Source organism: Plasmodium malariae (genome assembly GCF_900090045.1).
Source record: "Plasmodium malariae genome assembly, chromosome: 6".
NCBI lineage: Eukaryota > Apicomplexa > Aconoidasida > Haemosporida > Plasmodiidae > Plasmodium > Plasmodium malariae.
The window spans coordinates 409,666-436,933 of record NC_041780.1 but is presented as its reverse complement, the minus strand read 5'-3'; the positions used below and the strand labels follow the sequence as shown (position 1 = coordinate 436,933).

General features: G+C 28.6%; 5 protein-coding genes across 5 annotated transcripts; 1 reads left to right on the top strand and 4 right to left on the bottom strand.

Annotated features, from left to right (window-relative positions):
* Positions 1-89: 89 nt before the first annotated feature.
* Positions 90-3,485, bottom strand: PmUG01_06017600 (conserved Plasmodium protein, unknown function; the record flags this gene model as incomplete). The annotated part of the gene is made up of 1 exon (XM_029003745.1): positions 90-3,485. One exon carries the CDS (start codon positions 3,483-3,485, stop codon positions 90-92), a length of 3,396 nt encoding a protein of 1,131 aa, XP_028859833.1.
* Positions 3,486-5,431: 1,946 nt separating this feature from the next.
* PmUG01_06017500 (conserved Plasmodium protein, unknown function) lies at positions 5,432-5,842 on the bottom strand (the record flags this gene model as incomplete). Its single annotated transcript, XM_029003743.1, has 1 exon — positions 5,432-5,842. The coding sequence occupies one exon, from the start codon at positions 5,840-5,842 to the stop codon at positions 5,432-5,434; it is 411 nt and encodes a 136-aa protein (XP_028859832.1).
* Positions 5,843-7,779: 1,937 nt separating this feature from the next.
* SUB1 (subtilisin-like protease 1, putative) lies at positions 7,780-9,666 on the bottom strand (the record flags this gene model as incomplete). Its single annotated transcript, XM_029003742.1, has 1 exon — positions 7,780-9,666. The coding sequence occupies one exon, from the start codon at positions 9,664-9,666 to the stop codon at positions 7,780-7,782; it is 1,887 nt and encodes a 628-aa protein (XP_028859831.1).
* A 5,761-nt stretch (positions 9,667-15,427) lies between these two features.
* On the top strand, positions 15,428-17,974 carry CAF40 (cell differentiation protein, putative; the record flags this gene model as incomplete). The annotated part of the gene is made up of 1 exon (XM_029003741.1): positions 15,428-17,974. The coding sequence occupies one exon, from the start codon at positions 15,428-15,430 to the stop codon at positions 17,972-17,974; it is 2,547 nt and encodes an 848-aa protein (XP_028859830.1).
* A 1,822-nt stretch (positions 17,975-19,796) lies between these two features.
* NPL4 (nuclear protein localization protein 4, putative) lies at positions 19,797-21,317 on the bottom strand (the record flags this gene model as incomplete). Its single annotated transcript, XM_029003740.1, has 1 exon — positions 19,797-21,317. The coding sequence occupies one exon, from the start codon at positions 21,315-21,317 to the stop codon at positions 19,797-19,799; it is 1,521 nt and encodes a 506-aa protein (XP_028859829.1).
* Positions 21,318-27,268: the final 5,951 nt, after the last annotated feature.

Genomic DNA, 27,268 nt, shown 5'->3' with positions numbered 1-27,268 from the left:
TCGTAGTTCTTCGGGCAACTTTGCCCCTTTTTCCTTTATTTTAGCCCATAATATATATATATATATGCATACATTTATATGCCCCTGTGCTACCGCCTCCTTGGTGTCATTGTTTGTTTGGGCTTTGGAAAATACCTCTCTGATGACTTCTCTCTTTTATATATATTCTCGTTCACTGTGTTATATCTTATTTTAATATTGTCATCTGGGATATACTTACTTTCCTTCCTTATCCTTCTACCTAACCTACTATTAACTATTGTACGGTTAGAAGGCCTTCTCCAACGTTTTGATCTTTGACTTAGTTCCTGTTCTCCTCTTCCTCGTCTATCTCTTATTCCGCTTTTGCCTCTTTCTCTATATCTACTGATTTTACTCCTTCTTGCGCTTTTACCTTTTCCCTTTTGTAAATTTCCTTCCATACGTTTCATCTTGCCGTTTTTCCTATTTCCCATCTTCTGCAAATTATTTTTCTGTACTTTACTTCTGTGTCGCTTGTCCATCCGCCTCTTTTTACCTTCTCTTTTTTTACCCTCCCCATTTGGGGGAAACCCATAGAGGTCTCTGGAGGTGTTATCTATTCCTTCACCAATCAGTAAGCTCCTCCGTCTGCGCCTGATCTTATCCAGCTGCTCCCCTATATGCATGTCATATGGCGCAGTTGACGTATATACATCATCTACATCGTCATGATATAATAATGAGTTATCTGTACTTTGTTCAAATCTATTTGTATGATATATTTTACTATTAGGTTTATCATACTCTTTTACCTTTATAAGATCTTTTTCTAAAAAGTTTTTGCTAATTTGTTTAGATGGCAAAGAAAAATGGGTAAAATTTTTCCCCCCTCTACTTTTATAATTCTTTTCCCAATCATTACTAACATCATAATCAGTTGTATCTTCATCCATTTCATTCTTATAGAATGAATTCCCCTTTTCCTTATTTTCATAATAGTCAAGGTTGTGTACAGGTGAAATAGTCGACGGAGGGGAAAACAAACTGTCGTCCTGTTGCAGTTGTAGTAGTGGTTGTTGTAGTTGTTGTTGTTGTTGTTGTTGTTGTTGTTGTAGTTGTTGTTGTAGTTGTAATTCTTGCTGTTGCTGTTCTTCTTCTTCCGCTGTATTATATATATGTTTCTTTTGTTTAAACCTCTTTACACTGTTACCAGTGGGCATTCGTCTCTGAGTGGGGTGATTAGACCCCTGTAAATGATCGTTATATCTTGGTAGTTCATCCTCATTATATGATGGCAACTGCATAAAAGAAACATTAAAATGGTTGGAATGTGTTTCACTAGACATGTTTTCTCCTCTCTCGGCATTGTCCAACGGGTAACTTACATTGGTGGAATTGCTAATATCCTCATTCATGTTACATGCTGCATCGCCTTTGCATTTTCTGCCTCTCATGTCGCTTATGATTCTACTACTACTACTAGGAACATTCGTCAGCTCAACTTGTTCGTCCCTAAATTTGTGCTTCATTTTGTTCAAATATGGAATATAGTACTGATTTTGTATGTCGCCTCTCACTTGGTACCCCTTATTTACACTACTTTCACCTGAATGTTCAGAATAATTTCGAACTATGCTATTTTTATCATTTCTTATCAACAACTCATTGTCGCTATAGTACTCACCTTTTAGTTGATCTTTTTGCTCTTCTTCATGTGTTGTGGGATCTTCTTTTTTTGCATAATCAACAAAGATTATACCCTTATTATCAATGGTAGGGCTGTCATAAATAACATCATTATTGTAAGTGGAGGGGTTCTCATAATCATCATCTTTGTCATAATCCCTCTTAAGGTGGTAATGCTCATCGTTATTGCGTTTCTCTCCAGAGGAGATCCTGTTTTGTGGAAAATTCTCCTGATCATTGTGAGCTGTTTTCTTTTCATCTTTCTTATTATCTAATTCTTGGTAAAATAATTTATAAATTTTTTTTCTCTCCTTTAAAGAATAGCTAAACACTTTCACTAGATTAAGAACCCCTCCCCACTTGCATAACCCCTTTAGTTTTTTTTTTTTAAGAATAGAATTTTTTAAAATATTTTTTATCCTTTTCATTGTCAATCGAGGGTTGATATTTAGCATAGTTACCAATGTATTTACAAAAGATGATGATGCATAGTTGTATTCATCTGACATATTTCGACTGCCTTTTCCCATAATACTCTCCTTTTTATAGAAAAAATTAAATAGAGTCGTATTTTTTTCTGTGTAATACGACTCTCTTTCATTACCTCTATTCAATAATTTCATCATTCCTAACAGATTACTACTTACACTGCTGCTTCTCCCTTCCCAGTAGTGCAGTAATGATCCAATGGAAAAAACATTTTCAAATTTATCGGAGAGTGAAGAAGGGAATAAATATCCCATAGTATGCTCATCTGGATGATTTTCCCCCTCTCTTTGCTTTTTACTCTTACTATAGACCTGTTGTGACGGAACCACTACTATAATTTGTAATTCTTTTAACTCTTCCATAATTTCCATTAATTTATCATTTACATCATATATATTGTAACTGATGTGAATAATTTTAACTCTTCTCATTTTACAATATTCTAAGCACTTAATAAGTGGTACTAAAGGAGAATTATTTTTTCCCTTCTCACCAAACGCTTTACATATCACAATGTCGACATTCTTTTTAAATACTCCTTTTTTTTTTAGTAAATCTGCTTGTATTATTGTATTTGCAATATATGATCCATGATTATTTATATCCTCTAAGTCTGTCGACTCACAATTCGAATAATTTTTTGTATTGCACTTTTCAGTGTTAATACCATAGTAGGGTGTGTCTTCCTTCTCTGCACTGTTGAACTTGGCATAAGAAAATTCATAGCCATTATTGTCGCTATAACGGTTGATCGAATTACCATCATTCTTACTAATGCCACTGCTGCTACGTTTTTTCAAAAAGTGCTTTATTAAGCTGTCGTTGATATCAATTCCTGTGCCAACTAAGCAGACAGACGTGCTTTCAATTGATACATGATTTTCCATCATATAGGAAATATTTTCGTTGAAATGTTTCAAATATTCATAATGCATGCATCGTTTTTTACTGGATGACGTAATTCCAAAAAAGCTTTTTATAGATCTGTAAAATTTGCTAAAAATATTTTCATCTCCTTGTTTGCTACCGTTCTCGTATTCGCATCTTTCAATAGGGTAGTCCTCACTTAGATACTCTTCATTTTTCTTTTCCTTATCTTTTCTATCCTCATTATTTTTGAATTTTATTTGAACAAAACGTGGGATAGAAAGACTTCTACCACTGTAATTGTATAGCTTATTGGAAAGGGTATCACCCAAGTATTCATTTCGAACACTTTGATTCACATGTTGTTGCGCATATATTTTGTATGTAAAATGAAATGCCTCATTAAGAAGTAGAAATGCAACGAGATTATAAAAAAGTATTACAACCACTGCATACACCAGTTTTTGATTTAGTAGGGGCATTCTTAAGAACAAAAGAAAAAATTGTATGTACCGCGTTTTTAAAAATTGAAGTATATTAGCTTAACAAGAAAATAGCATGTTAACAGGTTATACTCCTATTATATTAATATATATGATACTTTAAATAATAAAAAAAAATTCAATATAAACCTAGCAGAAAAGGTGGAAAAAAAAAAAAAAATTATGAACAGTCATATTTTTCCTGTCCTACTTTAATGATACATACACGGGAAGATCAAAAATGAAACGATATACCAAAGTACATTTAAATCAAAAATAACCTCAACTTGTAAGTTATTAATTGATATTGTCCAAATTTTACGTCATTTTGAAAACAGAAGTGTTCTCCTCAATGGAGACGTTTTTTCTAAGAAATGTTGTCTAGCCAGCTATTTTTTTTTTTTTTTCTTTTTTGTACATATTTTCTGAACAGAAATTTGCAAAAAAAAAAAAAAAAAAAAAAAATAGCCAAGAAGATAAGAGGATAAGATGATAAGACGATAAGAAGCTAACAAGACACGAAGCTAAAAAGATAAGCAAAGAAACTAAGTAGCCAAGAAAGTAAGAAGTTATAAATATCCCAAAACGTTTTTCATTTAAACGTTATGCAAAAAATTCATTCTTCTTGACGAAAATACAGTTCCACTTTTTTTACGCTAATTTACTTAGGTCCATAAAAATTACTATTTGACGATTTAATTTTTGAGACCATTAATGTTAAAGAATGATAATTTTACGAAAGAAGGAAAAGTAGACATCAAAAAAATATGCAGCCGCTTTCAACAATATTCGGGTAACTTTATCATACGTTTGAAGAAATTTAAATTGAATTTTTCATAAGACACCATATACATTTGGAAAAACAGCTAATGTTTCTTTTTATCATATCATATCATATCATATCATATATATATATATATATATATATATATATATATATATATATATATATATATATGCGTATATGTTCACTGGCATATAGGCAGCCCGTTGAAGCAGTTAAAGGCGCATGGACAAATATTGCAATTTGTCCATCCCCCATTTTGTAGTTCCAATTCCAAAATTTCTTATTTTCCATTTGTACCATATTTAGTCATAAAAAAAAAAAAAATAAAAAATAAGAATAACTTTTCAATTTATCATTTAATTTAAGAAATAAATATAACCACCGAATGAGAAATAAATTATAGCGTTTACTAATACAACGACTTTACGCATTATACAGCAGTGAATGTTTGCCATATAAAAACTTATTTGACGAAAATGCATTGTATCTACTGGAAAAGGAATGTTTCGTTTTAAAATAAAATCTGGGCAAAATTAACAGTTGCAGTAGTAGCAGTAGTTTTTTATTTTATATTATTTTTTTTTTTTTTTGCCTAAAAAATAGAAGAAAAAAATGGCTTTATTCTTAACATATTTAAAAAGGCACACATACATGTGTATATATATATACATGAAGAGTTACTATAACAGCTTATAATTTGTTCAAAACGCGATGAACCACGAAGGGCATGCAACATACATTTTGCACAAGTGAATGTATGTATATATATACATATATATGTATGTATATGCGCGTATATCTAATGATATGTTCCCACAACATAAGGCGTTATAAGGAAAATATTCTCCCACTCTAAATGACTGGGTTAATCTATTATCGGCCCCATATGCCTTATTGATGAGTGCATGACTACCACAGAATAATAACCTGAAATTCTTTAAACGACTTTTTTTATTTTATTATTTTAATAAAATGTTATTCAGCAAAAGCTTCTCTTTCCCTTCTTAATTATTCACTTGTATGGTCCGCTATTTATAATAAAAATCGTGCGAACGTAATTTTCTCTTATCTTCAATTTACGGTATATAATTAATATTTACCTCGTAGTTGTATTTGTCTTATTTTTTTTTCTTTTTTTCCTTCTCTTTGTACTTCCTTGTTATTCACCTACAGCTTCCACACTCTGATCGAACTCTATGCACACATCATTGTTTATAAGGAGTTGTAAAAAGCTCGGCATGTATGTTTCGTCCGCATTTTCATGAATTGTAAATATGACCGTATTCAGATTTTTCAAATATGTGTAACTTCCACATTCCTGAAGAATTTTTGAAATTTTTTTATCCTTCGAAAATTCATCAAAGAGATTTTTTATATTATAAATCTTAGAAGTCATCAATAAAATTTTCGAAGGTAACTGTTTATAACTCATTTCGTTTTTAATTACTTTTAACAGAAGCTCATTGTTACAATCTTTATTGTTTCTTTCATTTTGCCACCTTCGATGTTCAGTGGAAAATATACTATTGGGTGGTTCAATAGGTGTTAAATCTCCCCCAGAAAAATTCATATAAAAAACAAAACTCAAAAAAAATAAAACTAAATTATATACAAAGGAATTCATGCTAAGAAGTAATACTTTCTAGGCTATTATAACTACGCTCTTTTGTTATAGAAAATAAATAAATGTGTGCGTGAAATTTTTTCTTACAAGTTAATGTTATATTTTTAATGTTTCAAATTGCATCAAAGTTTTCATTTTAAATTTCGAAGTATAACACTGGGAGGAGTTACCCACATGGAATTCCATTTTTTTTTTTTTTTTAATAAAGCTAAAATCCGCGGTTTTTCAAAATGCACAATTTTATAGAAAAAAATAAATAAAAAAATAAATAAAAAAAAAAAAATAAATAATAAAAATAACAATAACAGTAATAATGAGGATAAAAGATGTAAGAGATAAATTTAAGGAGGAAAATTTGTGCAGTTAAAAATTTACGAAGTTAAAAATTTGGGAATTAAAAAATTATGGCGTAAATGGTACAATAAGTCAAACGAAATAACAAGGAAAGCTATCAAAAGGGACTAATACAACGTTCTCACGTCCCTCTTTTTACACACATGTGTTGAAAATTTTCCAAAAATAAGCAGGAAAATTGACGTTCTGTTGTGAGCACCAGTACACAATTTGAGTAAATATTTCTTTGCCACGATTTTTTTTATTGAATTTTTTTTTTTTTCCCTTTTCATTATATATTTTTAGCAAAAACATACTTATTTTTTTGTTTATTTGGGAGAAATGAAATTGAGGAAAATTACTTCTACAGTTTACCCAAATTAAATGTTACTCGAGCATGAGTCATGAAGGACTCAAGTAATTATAAGGTTTATTGGAGGGAAAAGATAAAGCATTGTTTGTACATTTTAAAAAAAATGCAAAACTGTTTTGCAAGACTTTCTGATTCGTGCACACGTACACAAATACTTACAAACATTCATACATACATGCATACGTACATATATATATATATATATATATATATATATGTACACATATTCTCATACCTATGCTAGTACAATGGAACGAGTGCGATTATTTTTACGAACGCAAATCTGTGTGCATAAATGTGCCTTATTAACTAGTTCCTTTATTGCACTGCTTAGTGTTCATCTATTTATGATCCCCTTTCTATTTATTCCGATTTAGTAAGGATAACGAAATAAATGAGTCTCATTTTGATTAATAAAAGTGCGAGTTACACAAATGGAGCGAAAAGTAGAAGCAGTTGTACCTCCACAAAAGGAGGATTGGTTGTTCATATAATTTCCGAATTTCAATTTATATGTAGGACTAATATATATATATATATCTTTAAAAAGAAAAAAAAAATTAAGGGGGGTATTATTTAAAAAAAAATGAAAAAGAATTATTTTCCTTCTCTTGTTTATCGGAAATAGTAGATGATGTTATATACAAGTTATTTTAAAATGGTTAAATTAGTATAATGTATATAAGTATTTATGCAGATGTACAGGTGCATATGTACATGTACAAAATGTAAAAAAAAATTTTAAGCGACGAATATTGAACATGGCAGCAAATGAGTAAACCTCAAAAGAGAGGAAGAAACTTTACTACATCAAACAACATTGTGTAATGTGTATTATAAAAAAAAATTATGTGCATAAGTTGGGGTATTCAAAATGGGGAAGAGGTACGTATGCATGCATGTATTGCGCATGTATGTACGCCCTTAGCAAATCATTCTCGCATTGTGTAGCACATAGAATGTTAGCACCAAATCGCCGCAAGCCAAACCACCGCAAACCAAGCCGCCGCAAACCAAGCCGCCGCAAACCAAGCCGCCGCAAACCAAACCGCCGCAAACCAAACAACTGTTAGCTCTTTAGTTCCATGCAGCACACTAAGTCGATGAATGCATAACCATTGTGCAAGAATTGAAGCTTTTTGCACCTTTGTCCATTATGCTTATCTGCACATGTTGACTAGCCCCTTTTGTTCTTCTTCCAGCTAAACCAGGACTGCGATTTGATATAGTGGGTTTTAGAATTGATAGCAGCTACGACCGCCTCATAGATATCAATGTAACCACCCCATGCAACTTTTGACTTAACAGAAGGAAGTTTCTTAACAGAACTTTTCAATATATCTACAATTTGTCTATAAGATAAGTTAGGATTAATTGAATAAATGAGTGAAGCAATGGCAGCAACATGAGGAGAAGCCATAGATGTACCGTTTAATTTTCTATAAGTATTAGATGGAGCAGTAGAATAAATATTAGTTCCAGGTGCTGCAACTTGACAGTAAATATTACTATAAAAAGAGTTTTCAGATAAAGAATAATTATCATTTAAATCTCTTTTTAAGTTAGCTACAGCAATAACATTATCATACATTGTTGATAGTACAGGGGGGTATCTATTATTAACAGATAAATCACATTTGGCTATATCAGGTTTGGATGATTTTTCATGTGTACAATTACTAGCAGAAACAAAAAATAATATACCTAAAGATCTAAGGTATTCAACGGAAGAATTAAAAATACCACTATATTCATCAAATGAAAAACTACCATTAATCATATCAGCTTTTCTACTAATACAGTAGTCAATACATTTAAACATATCTGCTAACCTACCTAATTTATGATGATCTAAAGCTTTACATACTATTATTTTAGAATTATCATCTACACCTACTATACCTATTCCATTATTTCCTACAGCTGATATAATACCTGTAACATGTGTACCATGATAATTATCATCCATAGGATCTCCAGTTTTATTTACAAAATTAGCTCCAAAAATATCATCAACAATTCCATTGTTATCATCATCTACACCTGCTTTACCATATAATTCAGTTAAATTTATGTCAATATTTTTTTTCAAATCTGGATGATTATAATCTATACCACTATCTATTACACATATTTTAGTTTCTCTTGTTCTATTCTTATTAATTAATTCTTGTGTTTCATCTAATCGAGCTAAATCTAAACCCCATTGAAGATTTCTAAATTCATCATTGAATTTATAGGACGATGATGAGGATGATGTGGATGATGCGAATGAAGGTGATTCACCTACTTTTAGCACATTTCCTTTTTGAGCATCCGAATAACTATTAATGATTTCAGGCATATCATCATAGTAATTCTCTATTTTATTTTCTACTTCTAACATATTATTATTGTTGTGCTTTTTAAAATTAATGAACTTTTTTCCTTTTCTTACTGCATCTTTAATATATTTTAAATCGATATCATCTGCTCCTACTAATTTATCTGATTCTACATGAGCCCCCTTCTCTTCCAACTTTTTTATATACTTTTCTAATTCCTCATCAGATGTGTCATTATTTAAGTCTATAATTAAAGATTTTATATTTTTTAAATTTGATAATTTCCCTTTACTCTGTAGGAAAGATACTACTTCTTCTTCTAAAAGTGATTCTTCAAAAAAGGAAGGACTAGTTGAATGATTTTCACTAACTATTAGACGTAAATTTTTCTTTTTCTTAATTAACTCTTTTTCCGGTATTTTACTCTTTCGTAAATTATTGCTTCCATCAACTTCAGTCTCTTTCAATATTAATTTTTCCATTTCTTCCTTTGGAGCATCTTTATCTGGATTATAGGCATTTTCATCTGCCTCAATATCAGATACACCCATGTTACTATGTTCTAAAATCGTTTCTACTTTTTCTAAAAAACGCAATTCGCTTATAATCTTATGCACATCATCTTGTTCCTTCTTTTCTACATTTGAAGAAGCGTCACATTTCGATATCGCAAATATTATCAACAAGGTTACGGTGGAAAGGTAAGTGGATAGTTTCCTTCCTTTTCTTAAGAACAGCATTTTGATTTACTATTTTTTCCTTTTTTCTGACTGAGTTAGGCGGGCCTGTCACCGTTTTGCAAAATTTCTGATCTCGTCAGGCTAATTCTCACTATTCTAGGAAAATATACCTTCTAAGGGCAGTAATCTTTTCAGTATAGCCGCAAATTGGGTACTTCCGCTGAAAGTATATTAATATGGCTTAAATCCGGGGAATGTGGATGAAATATACCGATGGAGTTGAGATATTGTGTTGGTATGTAGAAGAAAATATTTCACTAAAGTTGAAACTTTTCATATATATATGTACCCACGTTTGGTAGTATTATATAGTTAAATTTTTATGAACTGTTCAGAGTAAAATTTGTCTATGATGGCTATTTCTTTTAAAAAAAGACAAAACATATTAGGGAAGTAGGTAAAATGTAGGCGAAATATATGCTAAATTATGGCAAAAAAATGAAGAAAAAATGGGAAAAAAAAAAATATATGTTTATGTCTAAAGTGTAAAAATTTTAAGGGTAGCGATTTTCTCAATACATCATATCTATGCAAGGCAGTTATGAGAAACAGCTTAAAAGCATTCTACTAAAAAATGAAACGTGCAAGTCTATTAAATATTAATATCATTACTATGAAAGATAAATATTAAAAAAGATGTTATTCTATTAAATAATAACTACAAAAAAAATTACGAAGAAGAAAAAGTAACGTGTAAAATAATGTTTAATTAAATCATGTTATAAATACATGATTAAAATGTTCTGAGCATGTATACTTTTTTTTTTTTTTTTGCAAAATATGTCCTTATGTTAAAAAAAAAAAATACATATATATATATATGTTCTATACACATACGTATAAAATTTAAGATGCTCAAACTCACAAAAAATTGTAAAATCATAAAATTGCTTTCATAAATAGTTATATATAGACAATACGAATATTAATTAGTGTGCCTAATTACCGATATAACATGTATACATATAAATTAAAGAAAACTCTGAAAAAAATGGACGAAAAATATCTAACGGAAATCTATAGTAGACAAACACAATATTCCATGAATTAAGGAAAATTAGAAAATGTATAAAAAAAGGAATTAGCAAATTATAAATTTTTTTTTTATATAATTATTACTGTGTGTGTATATATATAATATAATATATATATGTATATGTACAAATATGAATTCTATTAAAAAAAAAATTGTCCTATTAAATATTAAGTTTGAAGTAGAAAAGAAATAAAACATGGTTAACAATAAGTTATATAAGATATTAAGTTTTACCTCATTTTTCTACAGTATAAAAAAGAATACGAAAAATAAAGCGTCCATTTTTTTATTTATACTTAAAAAATATTTTTTCTTTTTTTTCTTTTTTTTTTTGTTTATTTGGAAATGAATCATTTGTGAATTTACAATATAAGTTGTTCATTGCATATCTAAAATGTTCTTTAAAAATTAAAAAAAAAAAAAAAAAAATTTCCATGTCCTATTAATACATATCACATGTTGTTGTTAATGTTAACATTGTTCTTCTTCATCTTTTTTTTTTTTTTTTACTTTTTCTAAAAAAAAATCTCATATGCTGTTTCATTTAAACTTAGCGTGCTTTATGTTTTTTTTTTTTTTCTTTTTTTTTACAAATACATAGGTAACGTAATATTATATCATAAAATTAAAAAAAAGAAAAAAGAACAAATAAAAAGGAACGAATGAAAAAGTACGAATAAAAAGGAACAAATAAAAAAGAACGAATGAAAAAGTACGAATAAAAAGGAACAAATAAAAAAGAACGAATGAACAAGTACGAATAAAAAGGAACGAATGAAAAAGAACGAATGAAACGGAACGAACACGAAAGAAAAACGTAATTGCTGCTGCTTAAGGCATTCACCTGAGCGTCTATTATCAGACAATGACGTCCTCGTACATAATTTCAATATTCTACTAATAATTTTTTTATTTTTTTACTTAAAAAAAAAATAATAAATTAAAGTACTCAGTTTTTCTTCCTTTTAAAAAATTTTCCATAATCTCCATAATTTCCATAATTCCCAATTTCCCAATTTCCCAATTTCCCAATTTTACGTATATTATTATTTTTTTTTTTTCTTGTTATTGAATTTGTTTTACACACTACAGTATATATTGTGAGTGTAATTTTTCAGTTAAAAAATAAAAAAAAATTAACTGCCAAATTGATTTATGTACTTTTTATTTTACAACTTGAAAGTAAAAATAATTTTTCCTAAAATTTGCAATTTGTTAATCGCATTTTTTTTATATCTACATAATTTTTGAAAAAATTTTATCCTGTCAAATATGTATAACCTTGTACGTGTACGCAGAAGTTCTCAACAGTGTATGTATATATATATGTATACATATATATACGCGTGAGATGCAAAAATTTACATCAAATAGTTCAATTTCTCAAAGGAAAAACATAATTGTGTAAGGGTATGTGTACTTGTTTTTGTGTGTGTATAAGTATTTGTTTTTGTGTGTATATAAGTATTTGTTTTTGTGTGTGTATAAGTATTTGTTATTGTGTGTGTATATATATATGTATTTGTGTATGTATAAGTATTTGTTTTTGTGTGTGTATATATATATGTATTTGTGTATGTATAAGTATCTGTTTTTGTGTGTGTATAAGTATTTGTTTTTGTGTGTGTATATGTATTTGTATTTGTGTGTGTATATGTATTTGTATTTGTGTGTGTATATGCATATATATTTTTTTTTTTTTTTTTTCTTCTCCACCTGAAAACGACTCATTCACTATTACTCGTCGTTATGGGTGTTTACGCGTGAATAAACAAAAGTATGGACATATGTATGTATGTGCAAACACGCACATACGTAAAAGTCTGCCCTTTACTCGTTCAGATTATTTCTTTTTGTTTTTTTTTTGTTTTTTTTTCGTTTTTTTTGCAAGACGGTATAGTTGTTATATGCATATGCTCCATTCTAAAAAATTTGCTCCGTCGAACTATGATATACAAAATTTTAATCATCTAAATGTTTTCTAACACATGTGGCATTTTTTACAGCTCATTTTACTTAAAAAATAAAATTTAAATTGTTTATTAATTATATGAAATACATCGTAAATTTTATTTTTGCACGTCAATGTGTTCATCCTCTAAATCCATTTTTCAATGTTGCATTATAATATATTAACATAAAAGAAAAAAAAAAAAAAAAAGAATTACAACTGACTTTGACATTTTTACCATGTTTAAATATGGTTAATTCAAAAAGCAATAAATGAAAAATGAGAAAACCCTTTTACCCTTCCCACATGTTAATTAACAACACATGTATAAACACATAAACATACAAATGTAAAAACTTATAGAGATATAAACAAGTAGACAAATAAACATTAGGACTCTGTCACTACTCCTTTAAGCAAACATTTCCGTGGTATATCATATAATTGAAGTAACGATTATATAAAAAAAAAAAGTTACACACGGGTCCACATATGCGTATGGAACATACATATATATATGTATGTATGGATATATATATATGCTAATATGGATGGGTGCGCATGAACACCCGATTCACGAAGGAGTTGAAGCGTAAACATTAATCCATTAAAACTGAGGGAAGAAGAATAAAGTTTTACAAGTTTACGTGAAATAAACTTAATAAACACGTGAACCCTTCTAAATAATATAAAGGAAAAACAAAAATACACAGTAAAAACCAAAACGATAAAAATATGCCTGCATTCAATTATATATAATATAATTTTCTGCATAATAAAATATAACAAATATATACAGTTATGCAAAAATGACGTCATCATCAATCTGTAAATTTTTTATGTAGAATTAAAAAAATAAATAAATAAATATAAATATAAAAAGGGTTTTCACATAAAATGTATGTTCTTTTATTTTCTTTTTTTTTGAAAATAAAAAAAAAAAGATAGAAATGCTCATCCTTTTAAGTTCCTTTTCATCATTTTCATGAAATACTCTATTCTTCCCCCAGAAAAAAAAAAAAAAAAAATTGAAAATTCAAATTTCAAATAACGATGAGCTTGCATTATAAGAAGTAAATACATGCCTCTACATATAAATATATGTATACATTCACAAATACATGCATACATGTATACTTACATATATGTATACACTTTTTAAAAAATATTAAACCAATAATTACTCAGCTGTGGGCACGTTAATTCACGCATTTTTGTAATAAAAAAAAAAAAAAAAATTACAATATAACGAATGTCCAAATAAATAATTTGTAAATTTTGATATCTTTTCCCATTCCCATAACTGTCGATTCTGCATAAAAATACATATAGTCTTACGAATTTCTATTATTCCCCTAATCTAAAACATCATTCAATGAAAAATTTGTAAAGCAACTGATGTAGTTAAAGAGGGTATTTTAAAAAAAAAATAAAAAGAACTTAAAAATGACCACTACTTCTCTATATATATATGTATGTATATATATTTAGGACAATGGGAATATAAACGAAAAATTTGGAAAGGCATTATATTCAAAGGAAAAGAAGGGGGAGAATTATAACAAAAAAAAAAAAAAAAATAAACTTTCCGTATAAGAAAAATGAATTTTTTTTTTGTTTCTTTTATAGAATTTCTTTCTTTTTTTTTTTTTCCATTTTTTCATTTTTCCTTTTTATTTTTACCGTTTTTCTTCCTTTTTACCGTTTTTCTTCCTTTTTACCGTTTTTCTTCCTTTTTGCCGTTTTTCCTTCCTTTTTGCAGTTTTTCCTTTCTTTTTTCTATTTTTCTAATTTCATTTTTCCTTATCTATTTTTCTCTTAAAGAATTACTTTACAAAACCGAATGGAAAAAGAAAACAAAATTTCAAAAATTAATTTGTAAAAGCGCATTTTTGAAGAGTAAAACGTAGGAAGAGAAAAAAACTAAGCACAATTTTTTCCCATATTATGAACTTCATTGTACACTGTATTACGTACCATATAGTATGCGTAGTTCGCACTTATATATCCATAAAATTACACATGCACATTAGCATATATGTGAATATTTATACATGTATGTACATATTAAGAACAAAATGTATATGTATATATGTATATTGCACGTATGTATATTATATGTATGTATATTATATGTATGCATATTATATACGCCTTGCATACACTTTTACACTACATACCTATATTATCTTTTGCTAACATACTTTCGAGTTTAGAAAGCATAAATAAAATCGCTGTGTATAACCCTTTATATGCATAGTAAATGAAAAGAAAAAAAAAAAAAAAAAAGATGCAAAACCGGGAAAAACGGATAGGAAAGGAAAAAATAGTATATATAGCATAAAGATATATATTAAAAAAAAAGAAACATCAAAAAGGAAAAATACGAAAAGAAGGAAAAAGGAAAAAAAAAAAAAAAAAAAAATTTATATCATGAAAAGTAATAGCATGCAAAAGGAAAAGATAATAGCACAATAATCGAAATATAAATGTATATTTCTTGAAAAGATAGAATAAACATTTTTTTTTTTTTTTTTGATGAAAAGTGTATCATATAAACATATATATACATGTACATATAATATAGTTCATAACGTGTAACGTATAAAAAGTAAAATTCCTGAATAAATCTTTTCTTTTTTTTTTTTTTTTTTTTTTTAAGTAAAATATACTAAAAGACTGTGAAACATAGTCCGGCTAGTTTGTAGTTAGATGATATATCATTTTCCCTCTCTTTTACTTTCCCTTTTACAAAAGTTGAATTATTTTGAAATATGATGAACAACGATGGTTTAATAAATGCACATAAAATGAATAACTCGAGCAGTATGAGTAATATGAACAGCATGAACAGTGTTAACAAAGGAAATAGCCTGAACAGTAGAAATAGCATGTATCACCACCATAACGCAAATACAAGTAGTCTTAACCATAGCAACTTTGCTCATAACAACTCGTCAGTGGTACCGGGAAATAATATGAATCATGGAAATATGCAAAATATTATAAATAACAATATAAACACTCATGGTATGGGCGTACACAATATGAATAGCCATGGCATGGGTGTACACAATATGAACAGCCATGGTATGGGTGCTCATAGTATGAACGGCCATAGTATGAGTGGTCACAGTATGAACATTCACAGCATGAACAATATTGCTGGCGGTGTTAATGGCGTAAATACCATGGGAAACATGGGCGGTGTTAGCAGTGTGCACAGCATGAACAATATAAGCAGTGTTGGCGGTGTTGGCAATGTTGGAGGTGTTGGCAATGTTGGAGGTGTTGGCAATGTTGGAGGTGTTAGCAGTGTTGGCGGTGTTAGCAGTGTTGGCGGTGTTAGCAGTGTTGGTAATGTTGGAGGTGTTAGCAATGTTGGAGGTGTTAGCAATGTTGGAGGTGTTAGCAATGTTGGCGGTGTTGGAGGCGTACACAGTATGAACAGCAAAAGCTACAGTGATATACCCTCGAACGATCAAAGTAACAACAACCTGACAGGTAACACTCATTTGAATAATATGGCACATATTCGTGGTGGTACAAATGAAGATGAGGAAAAGAAAAAGGTATATCAGTTAGTGTTTGATTTATGTTTCTCTGAAAAACGAGAAAATGCATTACTTGAGTTATCAAGGAAAAGAGAAACATATCATGATATCGCACCAGTATTATGGAATTCTTTTGGTACTATAACAACATTATTACAAGAGATAGTGTCAATATATCCACAGTTATCACCGCCATTATTAACTACATCATCATCTAATAGAGTATGTAATTCATTAGCATTGCTACAGTGTGTCGCATCCCATCCAGAAACAAAACAACATTTTTTGAATGCACATATACCCTTATTTCTTTATCCATTTCTAAACGCTGAGTCAAAAAATAGACCATTTGAATATTTGCGTTTAACATCATTAGGTGTAATAGGTGCATTAGTTAAAGTAGATAACCCAGATGTTATTAATTTTTTATTACAAACAGAAATTATCCCTTTATGTTTGCGAATAATGGAGACAGGAAATGAGTTGTCAAAAACAGTAGCTACATTTATTGTTCAAAAAATTCTTATAGATGAAGTTGGTTTAAATTATATTTGTGCTACTCCTGAAAGATTTTATGCTGTATCTACTGTTCTATCAAATATGGTTAATTCTTTAGTTGATAATCCGTCATCAAGATTACTGAAACACATTGTGCGTTGTTATTTAAGACTGTCTGAAAACCCTAGAGCGTTAGAAGCTTTAAAATATTGTTTACCTGAATCACTTAGACATATTAATAAAGCTTTTATTCCTTGCTTAAAAGAAGATCCATATACCAAAAAATGGCTACTACAGCTGCTTTACAATATAAATAGCCATGAGGAGGGTACCACTAACGCCAGTGCTAATAATTTGAGCACACAAAGTGGTGGAAGTCAGACTGGGGGTAACCATAATGTTAGCAGTAACCAGGTTGGTAGTTACATTGTTGGAAACCATAATGTAAATGTTAACATTGTTAACAGCTGCTTGTCGAAAAACAGTTACAACAATTTGAACGTTGTTGCTTCTAATATGAATGAAGGTAATGCTGCACACAACAACGTTAGTAATGTTGGTATTAGCAGCGGTGCTAGTGGAGGTACTAACAGTAGTAGTAACAACACGTTTAAGGACAAATTAAATAGCAAAAGCGTAATAAACTCAAACAGCAATAATGCTATTAGTAATGAAAACAAAGTTAGTAACAATGTGTTATCGAGTAGTACCACAAATGACTCCTCAAAGGGCTCTCCAAATGATCTACCGAACAATGTACTCAGTACTGCTCCATGCAACATTCCAAATAATGCTTCCGACAACAATCCCAAGGCAAATGCACCGAACACACATGATAATAATATCAGTAATAATAGCATCGCCAGCAGCACGAATAGCAGCAATAATAGTAATAATGGTAATAAGAAGAATAATAGCAATAGTAACAACAGTAGCAATAATAGCAGTATTAGCAGTAATAACAGCAATATCAATGATAACAGCAATAGCAATGATAACAGCAATAGCATTGATAACAGTAATAGCAATGATAACAATGGCAGTCATAACAATGGCAGTCATAACAATGGAAGTAATAACAGTAGCAGTAATAACAATGGCAGTAATAACAATAGCAGTAATAACAATGGCAGTAATAACAATAGCAGTAATAACAATAGCAGTAATAACAATAGCAGTAATAACAATAGCAGTAATAACAATAGCAGTAATAACAATAGCAGTCATAGCAGTAATAGCAATAATAACATTAATAAAAGTAAGCAGTAGATTTTTTTTAAATGTACGCTTGTAAGAACACCTGTGCACATTATCACAAAGGCGGACGCTTTAAATTTCATTTATCGTAAATCCTTTACAAGGAAGAATTAATCTTTTTGCTTCCTTGTTATTTCCACATTACTAGTAAAAGGTGCCTGCGGGTGCATATATGTACGTGCATGTGTATAGAGGCGTATATATATATATAACTATATATATACATATAAATATATTCATATCTTTGTATCTATGTATCTTTGTATATTTGTATCTTTGTATCTTTGTATATTTGTATCTTTGTATCTTTGTATATTTGTATCTTTGTATCTTTGTATTTTTTTTTTTTTTTTAATTTTTTTGTTTAATATTGTTGTTTAGAGTTTTTTCGCTTCCTTTTTTTCAAACTCCTTGCTACCCTTTTTTTTGCAATTTTTTTAGAATATTTAAAGAGAACCATCGAATGTAATTTTGATGAACTTTTTTTTTTTTTTCTTTTTTTGTGCTTATCTGTGTGCTTATATGCGTACGTGACTTCATGTTTATATTATATATGTAGTTTTATTTTTTCATTTTTTTACGTTTTCATTTTTTTTTGCTCTTTCATTTCATCACTCTTTGACATATTTACCAAATGTAGAAAAGACAAAAATTATCATTTGAATGATTTATTTTAAAATATATTGTTTAATTATCATTTATGAGTGAATGCTTCTTTTTTTTTTTTCTTATTTTTCTGTAATTAATTTTTCACAGCAGTGTATAATTTTATTATCTTTTTTTTTTTTTTAAGTAAAAATGCTCAACTTTAGCACCCCCGTATATGTATATATATACATATATATAAATAAACGCGCATGTCAAATTCGTTCTATTTTAAAAAATTGTCTTGTCCATCATTGTCAACCGTTGCATATCGTTGTCCATCGTTGTATATCGTGGTTTATCGTGGTCTATCGTGGTCTATCGTTGAATATCGTTGAATATCGTGGTCTATCGTTGTCCATCATTGTCTATTGTTATCTATTGTTATCTTTTGTTGTCTGTTGTTATCTACTGTTGTTCGTTGTAATCTATTATCGTCTATATGTGCAACTTAACACTAACTGATTCACGTAATGGAGCTACAACATTTATCTTATTTTCAACTGGGGGGATGAGAAGCTTCTCAATGAAAATTTTAAGTGGCCATATTATATGTACACACGTATAAGTGTATGCATATTAGTACATATTCATCTTTTTACTTTTTTTTTTTTTTTTTTTTTTCCTCTTTAATTACCTGACATGATCAGGCGATAAGAAGTAAAATGACGGTGTAGCGAATAAACTACCTTTTTTTTCTTTTTTCTTTTTTCTTTTTTCCTTTTTCTATTTTTTTTTTTTTCCCTTTTTATATATATCAACTGCGGCAACTCAAATTTGCATAACCGCGCTTCTGTTTTGGAAGGATAGTAATACAACATGATGACCAGTTGAGTAGAGATATATTTACTTTTTTTTGATATATTTTTTTTTTTTTTATTTTTATTATTTGTTAAAAATAATTCCTGTTAAAAGGAGAAAGGGAACAGGGAAATGTGTCGAAGTAGTAAGTCTTATTTTTTGACACAATTTGCAACTTTTAAAATAAAAATTTACATCAAATAAATTATGTACACACACGTACGGAAGTCCGTCTCCCACACGCCGCATGTGCGCATGCACTAATTTGTATATACATATAAATATACATATAACTATACATATAAATATACAAATATGAATATATATAAATATACAAATATATATATATATATATATATGTCCATGCGCATGCTCGTGCCCATTTGCGTTAGACTTTCACGGAGGTAAGAATCTCCTCCATTATTGGATCAATTTCCTTTTTGTTTAATGCAGCATCACATAAAGCAAGTGCTGTTTCAATATCTAGAACTTTAGATACAAATAAAATAAGATGAAAATCTGAACATCTAAAATTTCCGTTGGTACCTCTTTCCAGTTTAGTACTTGCAAAATACTCTTTGACATCAAAAACAGTTTGTGCATTAACTCTATTTTCTCTAGGGAAATGAAAATTTTTAAAAATAGATCGAATATTTTTGGGTGCGGATTCATTAACACGTACAATAAACCAGTCAGTATCAAACTTATTGGTTTCTTTTCCGCCTTCTAAAATTTGTGGTAGTAATTCATTTTTATTTGGATTTCTTAACTGTACATGTGAAGGGTCTGTTTGATTTTCTTCAATTAAATTGTCTCTAATTAATGCCATTCCTAAATCCGACACCATAAAAGCATTAGTTACAGGTTCATTACTTAACATTGGATCTGGTGATATAGTACATGTAATAAAGTTTGATACACTATAATTTGTATAATGCATATTTTTTTTTATATTAGCTAGCTGTAATTTAGCTATATGTACTACCTCATCTGATGTTAAATATTCTTTTCTTGGTAAATGTGTAAAGATCCAACCAATTCTTTCTAAACCTAATCTTTCCGCAATTAAATCAACAGAATCGATAAAATCGTCTGAGAGAAGTTTTATTTTATTATTTTCATTAATTTGTGGAGGTTCATATATGCACTCACATACTGCTCTTATTCCTAAATTGTAGTGTGTATCTTCTTTATAATAACCATACATCCATCCAGCTCTTTGTTCAAACATATTATTGGTAAAACACCAATAGTTGACAAAATTTTTTATCTCTTCTACATTCATTAGTTCTAAATGATCTACATGTCTATATTCCTGGTGTTTTAATGTTATACTTAATGGAATTTTATTAAATTGCCCTTTTATTAAATATACCGACTTGTAAGCTAGATTTAGAGGAAGATCTGTCGTATTATACCCCCTCAATTTTAAAAAATAATCAAACGATTTAAAATTTGGTTCATTTTCGCTTTTCTTATTTGATTTATTATCTATCTCTTTTTTTCCATTAAAATCTGTTCCCCCTTTATCATCATTCACCATTTTTTTTTGGCTTTTCTCTTCAAAATATGAATTTTTACTAACTGGTTCATTCTGTAAAGACGTTTTACTAGGGTTGCTACCTTTCATTCCTTCATTTCGTTCTTCCCTTTTTTTATTAGCTATCGGTTTTACTTTACTTCTTAGCTGAACAATACTCCCATTTTGTATTTTATATGTGCTCAATGTACATGCATCATCTGATAAAGCTTCGTTTGGATTTTCAAGTAGGAACAATTCTTGCTTTTCCGTAGGCACATTTAACAGCTCTTCTATTTTCTTCTTCAAATCGATTAGTTTTTTGTTTTTATCCACCTCGATGCGATACAGCCCGATTTCGCATCTGAGTCTTACAATTATTCCACTCATCTTGCGTCCGCTTTTACGTCCGTTTTTACCTTTTTTTTTCCTCCTTTTTATTTCTTTTTTTTTACCTCCCTTTTTGCTCCCCTTCTGCTTCTCTTTTTTGATCCTCTTTTTTTTTTTTTTTTTGCCAATTATTGTACAGGAACAAGGTTCTTCTAATATGCCCGTGCAGCCTCTACGCTGTTCTACTACTCGGGCACTTGCTCACATCAAAGAAGCTAAAGGAAAACAATAGTGGGAAGGGGCCGACATGTGGGTTAGTAGACAATTATCTACATGTAACTATTACGTACGTGCGTGTACGTGTTTCTTACGTAAGTATGTTTCGTATGTAAGTATGTTTTGTATGTATGTTTCGTATGTAAGTATGTTTTGTATGTATGTTTCGTATGTATGTTTTGTATGTATGTTTCGTATGTATGTTTCGTATGTATGTTTCGTATGTATGTTTCGTATGTATGTGTGTTGCGTATGGTCAAGAGAAGCCTTTCGCTTCTGCCATTACTTCTTATCTTTTTTAGATTAATAAATGCTATTAAAAAAAAAAAAAAAAAAATATCTATGCAATCGTCCGCAATTTCCTGTACACGTAAATGTGCGTATATTTGTATGTCCTGGTTGTGTTTCGAAAAAAAAAGTTCAAAAAAGCTATTTAAAATTTTTATTTCTTTAAATCTCTTCTTTGCTTACTGCAGCATACTAGTATTCGCTTAGAACGTGGTAAAATCAAACAAAAAGAGTAAAATACAGTAAAACAAAATTAAGTAAAATTGAGAAAAATATAGAAATATTAAGCGAAATAGAGCAATATTAAGCAAAACAGAGCAATATTAAGCAAAACAGAGCAATATTAAGCAAAACAGAGCAATATTAAGCAAAACAGAGCAATATTAAGCAAAACAGAGCAATATTAAGCAAAACAGAGCAATATTAAGCAAAACAGAGCAATATTAAGCAAAATAGAGCAATATTAAGCAAAATATATCAAATTGAAACAAAATGAAGGCATGAAGAAGCCCACCAAACGTCGCTTATATTGTACGTATTGACATATACTTTCCCAATATATAAAATTATGAATGTTTTTTTAATTTTATTTATTTTTTTTTTTTTTTTTGCTGTTCTCTATCCTTTATCATATTGTCATTTTTTTCGTTTTTTTTGTTTTTTTTGTTTTTTTTTAATTCATATCACGCATTCTTGTTTTAGTAGAAGTAGATAAAAAAAAAAAAAAAAAAAGCAGCATTTTAAGAAAATTTTCCTCTTTCCCTTTTTTGTTAACCCATTTTGGAATTTTTCATATTATACTCAAGTTATCATATGAGAGATAGAAAAATTAGCTGATTTATTTATTTTATTTTTTTTATTGAAAATGATAAAAATTTCACGAAAAATTTGCCCATTTTATAAAAAATTTTAATTTTCCAACATACTTCAACTTAGTTATACACTTCTTATTTTGTTTTACTTTTTTCAATAACGAACAAGTTCAACGGTAATAATACAAAGAATATGATTACGTGAATACTTGAGTATGTATGCATAAACACATGCGGCTAAATGCGTATATTCTTACCCGGCTCCGTGCTGCCCGATTCTATTATATGCTAATTCGTATGAAATTCAAGTTGACATGAACAATAACACGATGGGGAAGAGAAGGGGAAAGATTACATAAATAGATGATGTTAAACTAATTTGTAGTTCTTACCATCCTTTAAAAATAGACGAACATATTTACGGAGGAAAACGTTCAAAGCAAATGAATGCTTTTAAGAGAAAGTGTTTAAACGGTTTAATTGAGTGAACAGAATTGCCAATGTCTGGGGAGTGTTAAAACCTTTGCAGAATTTGAAAGCGACCTTTGTTTCGATTATCCGTTTCACATATCTGTTTCACGTATCCGTTTCGTCTATTTGTTTTATTTATTTATTTTTTTTATTAGCTCACTTAGGTATATGTAATTTCATTAACACCAAAAAAATTGTAACAGAAGAATATGGTTACCCCTTTTTTTAAAAGGGAAACAGGGAATACATTCACCACATAATGCTCACACAGTCGCAGTTGCAGTCAACCTCGTACCGATGCTCTCGCTTGCACTCATTTTGAAAGTTACCTAAATTTGGTGAACATATATGCAGTATGAAAATAGACTTTATTAACGTGTACACATATATATATATGTATATATATTTTCGTTTAACCCGTATAATTTCATTATTTCCTTTTTAAATTGTACGAAATAAACTTTTATATATATAATTATATCTGCATATATAAAAAAAAAAAAAAAATACCGAATTTTATGTTATTAAAACCGTACAAAGGTAATTCTTAACCATATTTTTGGAACGTACATACATATACATACACATACATACATAAACATACATACATACATAAACACACATACATACATAAACATACATATATACATACATAAACACACATACATACATAAACACACATACATACATACACACATACATACATACACACATACATACACACACATACATACACACACATACATACACACACATACATATACACACATACATACACACACATACATAATACAAGTACATACACACACATACATAATACAAGTACATACGTTTTATTGCCATAAATTTCGTTCCACAATTTGTTCATTCTTTTCGTCCTTTTTACACAAATTTTCCTTGCTCGTTTTTTTCCCTTTGAAATTAATGTTGATATATTTTTTTTATTTACAACTTAAAACCAGATTTCACAAAAGCCTTTCATTAAAAGGACGAAAAAAAAATTTATGTGCGCGTTTTCATTTTTCGTAATTACAAAGGATTTCGCTAAAACGCTAAAAGGAATTAATTTTTTTCACATTATAATTATACGTATAACTGCTGGGATTACGCAATTTCCATTTTACTTCATTTCTTTTTTCCTTTTTCTTTTTTTTTTCTTCTTTTTTGCATTTCGTACGAGTCTGTTCGCTTTTTTTGTTAAGTTGTAAAACGAAACAGTAATCACAGGAAAACAATTACTCTCACGTAAAAATATAATAGATATTAAAATATATATATGTATATATATATGTGTATATAAATATATACGTGCATATATTTACGCGCATATATACGCATTTACTTTTGTACAATGAGAGGAAACAATTTGCATTAGTACATTTTAATGACTTTTTTTTTTTTTTTTTTTTTTCTTCTACTTATTCTTGTAACATTACAAGTATATTCTTTTGTTGTAAAAATAGTAAACCGTATTCTGCTTTCACATATATATTACTGTTTTTTAGTAATGCAAAAAAGAGTACACAACTTTCATTTTTAATTGTTCATTTGTTTATTTGATTACTTGTTTGTCGTTCACTCGTTTGTTCTTTTAAATAATTTTCATTCTCTTAACGGGTATAAAATTAAAAAAACTTAAAATTTTGTTTCTCGTGAATTACAACCAATATAAATATAAAAAACATCTTTCATGTTTAAGCTTTACTAGTGATATATTTCAAACGTAAGGGGCGTACCATTAATGTACCTGTTCATATGCATACATATGTACACATAAACGTGTACTCGTACGCACGTACGCGTAAACACAAATCACGTAAACACAAATCACGTAAACACAAATCACGTAAACACAAAACACAAAACACGTAAACACAAACGTGTACACTTCAACATATACTTCCATCCCAATAAATTCAGTTATACTATCACGTACTAACGATTTTCAACAAACTCTCTATATGCATCTTTTTACTATATCATATATATGAATAGCACAAAAACACAGCTGAAATATCATGTATAAAAGTTTGTACTAAAGCTAAAGTACGGTTTTAGTATATTTTTAAAGTTTTTCATAGTTTATACGTGCACATATATATATGTACACATGTATATATATACTTATATACACATTTATACATGTACGTAATTATATATACACTCACATATGCACGATATTGTATGTGTTTTTCCCCTTAATCACGACAAAAGAACAAAAATTATTCCAATTAACAGAAGTAAAAATTTGTTGGTTAAAACTGTTTACATTTTTATTACGTGCAATTTGTCAGAGTTACGAAATTTATGAACAGTATGGAAAAAAAAAAAAAAAAAAAAAAAAAAGAATTTAAAAAAAAAATTAAAAAAAGGAAAAAAAAAAAAAAAAAAAAAATTGTGCTAAAATGAAGTAATTTACATGTTTTAATATTTCATTAATGTATATATATATATATATAATATATACATATATATGCATGTAACTTCTATATATAACATGTAAATATATATATACATATAAAAGCGTACATGATTTATGTTTCCACGTGTATATACGTACATGTACATATATATATTTAAATTTACAAAGGTAGGTATATACCTACGTGTATAGAACTTTTAAGTGCATACTTATATATATATATATATATATATATATAAGTATATAAATAATTTTATCTATGTATTAAAATTTATTTATGCATTGATTTACTTATAATATGGTAAAAAGAAATGTTTAATGTATATAGGAACGTGTTACTATTTTTTATTTATTAGCCTCTTATCATTAATGAAGTTAAAATATTACACGCCATCGAAGAAGGAAGAAGGGTAGACATAACAATTTGTTTTTTTATTTTAACCTAACCGTACGCCCATTTATTGTACATACATACGTACGTACATATACTTATGCATATATACGTATGCGTAAAATTATGAAAAACAATCAAATAGCAGCTTATAAGGAACAGAAAAACAAAAAAAAAAAAAAAAAAAGTTTAAGAAGAGAGGGAAGAAAAAAAATAGTATAGGAATGAGGAAGAGTAAGATAAATAAAGAAGAAAAAAAAAAGAAGGAAATGAAACAAAAACGTTAAAAAGGAATTTTTTTTTTTTTTTATAAAAGAAACATTTTATCCTTCTTATTAAAAGTAATTAATCTTATTGTAGTTATATTTGTAGTTATATTTGTAGTTATATTTGTAGTTATATTTGTAGATATATTTGTAGTTAGTTATATTTGTAGTTATATTTGTAGATATATTTGTAGTTATATTATTTTTAAAAAAAGCAGAGCCGCAGAACATTTTGTTTTTTCAAAATTTTAAAACACAATGACACCAGCTTAGGTGGCACGTATTCGGTTTACTTGTACGAAGCGGCGAAAGAAGTGCGCTAAAGTAGGTACACGTGCATTCGTACATGCATACGTAAGCACCTACATACGCAAACGCGTACATACGTACGTACATACATACATATATACATACTTATGTACTTACATACATATATACATACATAAAATACCTAAATACATTTGTACACACAAAAATACGTACATACATGCGTACATGCATAAATACTTACATACATGCGTACATACATAAATACCTACATACATGCGTACATACATAAATATCAACACTAATATACGTAAACAAGTAGTAAGCCGCGATAATTTTGTTAATGTTATTCTGTTTTGAAATATCGTTCATGTTACTTTTATTTTGAATTGTTTTTTATTCTCTCATGATCTATATAAGGTACTGCACACTATTTCCGTAAGATTATACATGTTACACATATATATATATATATGCAAGTATATATACATATTTTCGATACATACGCAAACATGTATATATGTGCGTACATGTTGATGTAGTACCCTCTTTAAGCTATTTTGCCATTTTGCTGTTTCACCTTTTTTATGTTAATGCAAAATTACCTTTTATCAAGCTTATTTCGAATTTAAAAAATAAATAAATAAATAAATAAATAAATACATATATATATATATATATATATATATATATATATATATATATATAAAGAGCTTAGAAATTCAGAAGCAGGGAAAGGAAGTGGTAATTCTACAGGAGTAAATAAGTTTACCACTGTAAGAAATTTTCGTTTGTTGAAATATTTATAATTTACACAT